The 6,434-nt window shown below is 37.9% G+C and overlaps 1 protein-coding gene across 1 annotated transcript; it reads right to left on the reverse strand.

The window, feature by feature from the left end:
• Positions 1–1,477: 1,477 nt before the first annotated feature.
• LOC130980228 (uncharacterized) lies at positions 1,478–2,074 on the reverse strand. The gene is made up of 2 exons (XM_057903891.1): positions 1,944–2,074; positions 1,478–1,850 (listed from the first exon to the last, which is right to left on the reverse strand). The coding sequence occupies exons 1-2, from the start codon at positions 2,072–2,074 to the stop codon at positions 1,478–1,480; spliced, it is 504 nt and encodes a 167-aa protein (XP_057759874.1).
• Between the last annotated feature and the right edge of the window lie 4,360 nt (positions 2,075–6,434).

A 6,434-nucleotide genomic window follows, 5' to 3' on the forward strand; every position in this document is an offset into this window, starting at 1 on the left:
CATCTGCAGTGCTTTCTCTGTCTATGAATCAAATTTTTGCTCCAGCTCCTCAATTTCCACCAGAAAATACCTGAAATGGTACAAAAACACACAAACTTAAAGTGGAATCCAAAAATATAAATTTAACACTAAAACCTGTAAAAACTTAATAAAAACTAAAAAAAACATATTAAAAACTATATGAAAACTATGCCAAAAACCGTATAAAATATGTGACACAGGGGTTTTGCGATTTTAGAAGAATCTTTTATGAACTGCCTGTAAAATCCTGCATGTCCTAGGAAGCTTCTGATTGCCTTGACACTAGTAGGTGGAGGTGGATGTTCAATCATTTCTACCATAGCTTGATCCACTTTTATCCCCTTATCGAGATTCGATGTCCAAGAACAATGCCTTCAGTTACCATGAAGTGGCATTTTTCCTTGTTTAGAACTAGGTTTGTCTCTTGACATGTTTTCAGAAATCGGGTCAGATAATCAAGACAAGAGTCAAATAAGTCTCCAAAAATAGAGAAGTCATCCATGAATACTTCAAGGAATTTCTCTACCATATCAGAGAAGATGGATAGCATACATCTCTAAATGGTGGCAGGCGCATTGCACAGGCCAAATGGCATTTGTCTATAGGCGAATATGCCAAATGGACATGTGAATGTTGTCTTCTCTTGATACTGTGGATCCAGTACTATTTGATTGTACCCAGAATATCCATCCAGGAAACAATAAAAAGCGTGACCTGCTAGTCTTTCTAGCATTTGGTCAATGAAGGGTAAAGGAAAGTGATCTTTTCTGGTGGCGTCATTGAGTCTTCTGTAGTCAATGCACATACGCCACCCTATAACTGTCCTTTTAGGGATCAACTCATTCTTTTCATTATAAACCACTGTCATGCCTCCCTTCTTAGGAACAACTTGGACAGGGCTCACCCAGGGGCTATCAGAAATGGGATAAATGATCCCAGCCTCATAGAGCTTAGTGACTTCCTTTTGCACTACTTCTTTCATAGCTGGATTTAATCACCTTTGTGGTTTCACCACTGGTTTGGCATTATCTTCCAGCAGGATTTTATGCATGCATCGGGCTAGGCTAATGCCCTTAAGGTCACTTATAGTCCACCCAATGGCGGTCCTATGTGTTTTGAGCACTTGAATTAGTGCTTCTTTTTCCTGTGGCTCTAAGGCAGAGTTTATAATTACAGGATAGTTGTCTCCATCTCCCAGAAATACATATTTCAGGGAAGATGGTAATGGCTTAAGCTCAAGTTTTGGAGGCTTCTCCTTTTCCTCAGAGGTTTCCAGAAGTTCCTCTGAATCAGGCTGAGTATCATCAAGGATATTATCTAGCCCTTCCTTGAGGCTTTCGGCCATGTTGATTTCTTCCACCAGGGAGTCAATGAGGTTAATGCTCATGCATTCCTCAGGGATGTCTGGATACTGCATAGCCTTGACAGCATTCAGTACAAACTTTCCCTCATTGACTCACAGGGTTACTTCCCCTTTTTCAACATCAATAAGGGTCCGTCCTGTAACTAGGAAGGGTCTTCCTAGAATAAGGGATGCACTCTTGTGCCATTCCATGTCCAACACCACAAAGTCAGTGGGGAAAGCAAAGGGTCCAACCTTGACAATCATGTCTTCAATTACTCCTGATGGTATCTTAATAGAACCATCAGCAAGTTGAAGGCATATGCAGGTTGGTTTGACTTCCTCAGTCAAACAGAGCTTCTTTATTAAAGAAGCAGGTATTAGGTTGATGCTTTCCCCAAGGTCACATAAAGCTGTCCTAGTGCAAGCATCACCTAGAGTGCATGTTATCATAAAACTTCCAGGGTCTTTAAGCTTCTCTGGTAAGCTGTTTTGAATGATTGCACTACACTTTTCAGTGAGGAAGACTGTTTGTGTCTCTCTCCAATCCTTCTTATGACTTAGAATGTCCTTCATGAACTTAGCATAAGAAGGTATCTGCTCAAGAGCCTCTGCAAAAGGTATCTTTATCTCTAATGTTTTGAGATAATCCGCAAAGCGAGCAAATTGTTTATCGTTTTCCTCTTGACAGAGTTTCTGAGGAAATGGCATCTTAGCCTTATACTCATCAATCTTGGTTAGTGGAGGTGGAATGCCATATGTGTTGGAAGGGGAGTTACTAGCTTACTTAGGAGGGTTGCTATCAGTGAGTGACTGACCTCCCTTGCTTGGGCGTTTAACGCCCATGCTGTTTCCCCATTCCTGGCATTTGACGCCAGGGGCATCACTCCTTTGTGGGAGTTCAACGCCAAGGGTGCTGCCTCCTTGGGCGTTTGAACGTCCAATCTCTACCCTTTCCTGGGGTTCAACGCCAAGAGGGGTACCTTCTGGGCGTTTGAATGCCCAGAGTCATCGTGTGCAGAGACCTGGTTATCCTTTGTCAGTTGTTCTTTTCCTAACCTCTTATTATTCTGAGGTGGGGTATTCAGGTTTTTCCCACTCTTCAGTTGAATGGGCTAGCATTCATCTGTTATCTGCTTAGATAACTACTGCCTTGTTTGACTTAGCTGTACTTCTACATTCCTGTTAGAAGCCGGTGTTTCCCGCAAAGCCTCTTGCAGTTCCAGCATTTGCTGGGCAAGGGTGTGCAGTTGCCGAGTCAGTAGGCCATCCTATTCTGGAGGGTTAGGTTCAGTAGTTACTGCCTTAGCCCCTTCCTTTATAGAAGTCTCAGCAAATGAGTACAAATGTTGATTGATGGCAACTGTCTTAATAAGCTCTTGAGCTTATTGAATGGTCTTTCTCATGTCTATGGAACCTCCAGCAGAGTATTCCAAGGACATTCTAGCCATGTCTGAAAGTCCATAATAAAAGATGTCTAAGTGTACCCATTCTGAAAACATTTAATTGAGACATTTTTTTAGCATCCTTCTATACCTTCCCCAGGCATTATAAAGAGATGCACTATCTCCCTGTTTGAAGCCTTGGATGTCCAGTCTCAACTGGGTCATCTTCCTTGGGGGAAAGTATTGATTTAAAAACTTGTCTGCTAACTGTTTCCAAGTTTTTAAACTAGATATGGACTAGTTATCCAACCACCTCTTTGCTTGATCCTTTATAGCAAAAGAAAAGAGCAACAATCTGTACACATCTTGGTCCACTCCCTCATGTTGTACAATATCAGCAATTTTTAGGAAGTCTGCCAGGAACTCTATAGGTTCTTCCTGTGGAAGTCCAGAAAACTCGCATTTTTGCTGTACTATGGTAATGAATTGAGGGTTTAATTCAAAGCTACTTGCTCTGATGTAGGGTATGCTAATACTTCTTCCATAAAAGTTAGCAGTGGGATTTTTATAAGATCCCAGAGTTCTTCTGAACTCTTTATTCCCATTTGGGTTCAAGATGAAGAAAGGTAGAAGATGAAGAAGAAAGAGAGAGGTAGAAGAAGAAATAGAAGTAGAGAGGATGAACAAGAATTAAAATATTTTGATTTAATTTTATTTATTTATTTAATCTGAAATTAAAATTAATTAGTTAAAAGGAATTAATTAATAATTTTTGAAAAAGAGCAAATAGGAGTAGAAGAGGAGATTTTGAAAATTAGGAAAGAGAAGAGTTAGTTAGGAAGTTTTGAAAGAGTAGAGAGAGAAGATAGGTAATTAATTAGAAAGATATTTGAATTTAAGATTTGAAATTTGAAAATTATAATTTAAATTTTGAAATTTTGGAAAAGTCAACAAGATAAGATAGAAGTTTGAAAAAGATTTTAATTTGAAAAGGTTTGATTTTTGAAATTTGAAATTTGAAATTTTGAAGAAGGATAAGATAAGATTTTGAAAAAGATAAGATTTTTGAAAAAGATATGATTTTTAATTTTGAAAAGATTTGATTTTTTGAAAACTTGAAGACTAAGATAAGATAAGATAAAAATTTTGAAATTAAAATCTGAATTTTTAATTAAAGATTTTTGAAAATTATGGTTAAATAAAAATAGAAAATATATCCTTTTTTGAATTTTTTTTGAATTTAATGAAGAGAGGGAAAAAAAGAAAAAAACACAAAACTTAAAATTTTTAGATATAATGCACCTAATTTTCGAAAATTTTGGAGGAAAACACAAAGGGACACCAAACTTAAAAATTTTAAGATCAAAACATAAAAAAGACTCAAGAATACTTTGAAGACTCACAAGAACACTAAGAACAAAAATCAAGAAATTTAAAGAACACAAGAACAAACAAAGAACACCAAACATAAAATTTTTAGAAAACCAAACATAAATTTTCGAAAAATTAAAAGAAAAACACAAGAAAACACCAAAATTAAAGATTGTAACAGGATTTAACCAAAGAAACTATTTTTGAAAAATTTTTGAAGAAAGGTACCAAATAATCGAAAATTGCAATAAGAGTAAAAACAAAGACTCTAAATTTCGAAACTTTAACCAAGAACATAAACAAAAACACTCAGACCAAGAACAAAAATTAAACAAAGAAAAGAAAAATATTTTTGAAAATTTTTTTAAATTTTTCGAAAATAAGGAAGAGAAAAATAAAACAAAACACTTAAAACAAATAAAACTCAATTAAAAATGATCAAGAAATAAAGTACCTAATCTAGGGAGCAAGACAATCCGTCAGTTTGTCCAAACTCAACAATCCCCGGCAACGGTGCAAAAAACTTGGTGTACGAATCCCCACACCTTTGTACAGCTGTACCGGCAAGTGCACTGGGTCGTCCAAGTAATACCTGCGCGAGTCTTTTTAGTGATGTGAAAAAAAAAGTGATACATGAAAATATGCTTAATGATGATCCAGATCTTCAAATAACATAAATAAAATCTCTAAAATACTAAACTAATGACTAGTTAGGGTAAAACAGTCTATTTAGTGTTAAAATCCACTTTTGGAGCCCACTTGGTGAGTGTTTAGGCTGAGCTTTGATGAGATCCATGTGCTATAAGGTCTCTTGGATGTGCAACGCTGGCTACGGGGTCCTCTCTGGCCGTTTGGACGCTGGGCTCTGCTCCTTGGGCGCTAGACGCTAGAAAGGGGGCAGGAAGCTGGCATTAGATGCCAGGTTTAGGCCTTCTAATCCGAAGCAAAATATAGACTATTATACCTTGCTAGAAAGCTCTAGAAGTGAGCTTTTCATATCCGTTGAGAACCCTCTATTTGGACTTCTGTAGCTCCAAAAAATGTCTTCCGAGTGCAAGGAGCTCAGATCTGCACAACATCTGCAGTGCTTTCTCTGTCTCTAAATCAGACTTATGCTTCAGCTTCTCAATTTCAGCCAAAAAATACCTGAAATGGTACAAAAACACACAAACTCAAAGTGGAATCCAAAAATGTGAATTTAACACTAAAACCTGTAAAAACTTAATAAAAACTAAACAAAACATATTAAAAACTCTATGAAAACTATGCCAAAAAGCGTATAAAATATCTGCTCATCAACTGGTAGAGGATGTCTTAGTAAAAGTAGAGAACCTTTACATCCCTGATGATTTGATAATTCTAGATACTGGGGAGGAAGAGGATGAATCCATCATCCTTGGAAGACCTTTCCTAGCTACAGCCAAGGCCGTAATTGATGTAGACAAAGGAGAACTAGTCCTGTAATTAGATGAAGACTATCTTGTGTTCAAGGTTCAAAAAACTCATTCTACCTCAGTTAAAAAAAGCATTGTTAGCAAACATGAAGTGCTTCAACCACTCCTTTCAGTGCAGAGCCTAACAGAGCCCCCAGACACCAATTTTAAGTTTGGTGTGGGGAAACCATCATCAAGCTCTGAGATGAATGGCAGTAAGAAAAAAGTGCCCAAGGGTCGGAGGGATAAGAAAATCCCCACTAAAGGCCTCTCACCTGGCATGAGAGTTATCTTCACTGACAATCTAGTCATTCCACACACTGTGAACAAGATCCTTTCTCTAGAACATGTGGAACTCATCAATGAGAGCACAGGCAAGAAAGGCAAAATTTGAGCCCCTATCCATCTTCGTAATGAGCTAACCGTCAAGCTAGTGACGTTAAAGAAGCGCTTGTTGAGAGGCAACCCAACCATTATTAAAGCTATTCTTGTTTTTCATTAAGTTTATTTAAGTTATATCAGTTTAATTTTCATGTTTTCTTTAAGTTTGTGATCATGTGCAGTAGTTAGAACAGAAACAGAAATAGTCAGAGTTGGAAACAGAAGACCCTGGAGTAGGTACCTTGCTGGCGTTGAACGCTAAACAAGGAGGCTAGAGTGGGCGTTCAACGCCTATGACGAGCAGCATTGCTGGCGTTGAATGCCAGCCAAGGAGCATGAAGTTGGTGTTGAACGCCAGCCAATGAGCAGGAAGCTAACATTGAACACCAGCCAGGGGGTAGAGACTGGGCGATCAATGCCCAAACAGAAGCACAGACCTAGTGTTGAACGCTAGGAAGGAGCACCTGGTGGACGAAATTGTATCTCTTTATGGAATATGAT

Source organism: Arachis stenosperma, chromosome 1 (assembly GCF_014773155.1).
Source record: "Arachis stenosperma cultivar V10309 chromosome 1, arast.V10309.gnm1.PFL2, whole genome shotgun sequence".
Classification (NCBI taxonomy): domain Eukaryota; kingdom Viridiplantae; phylum Streptophyta; class Magnoliopsida; order Fabales; family Fabaceae; genus Arachis; species Arachis stenosperma.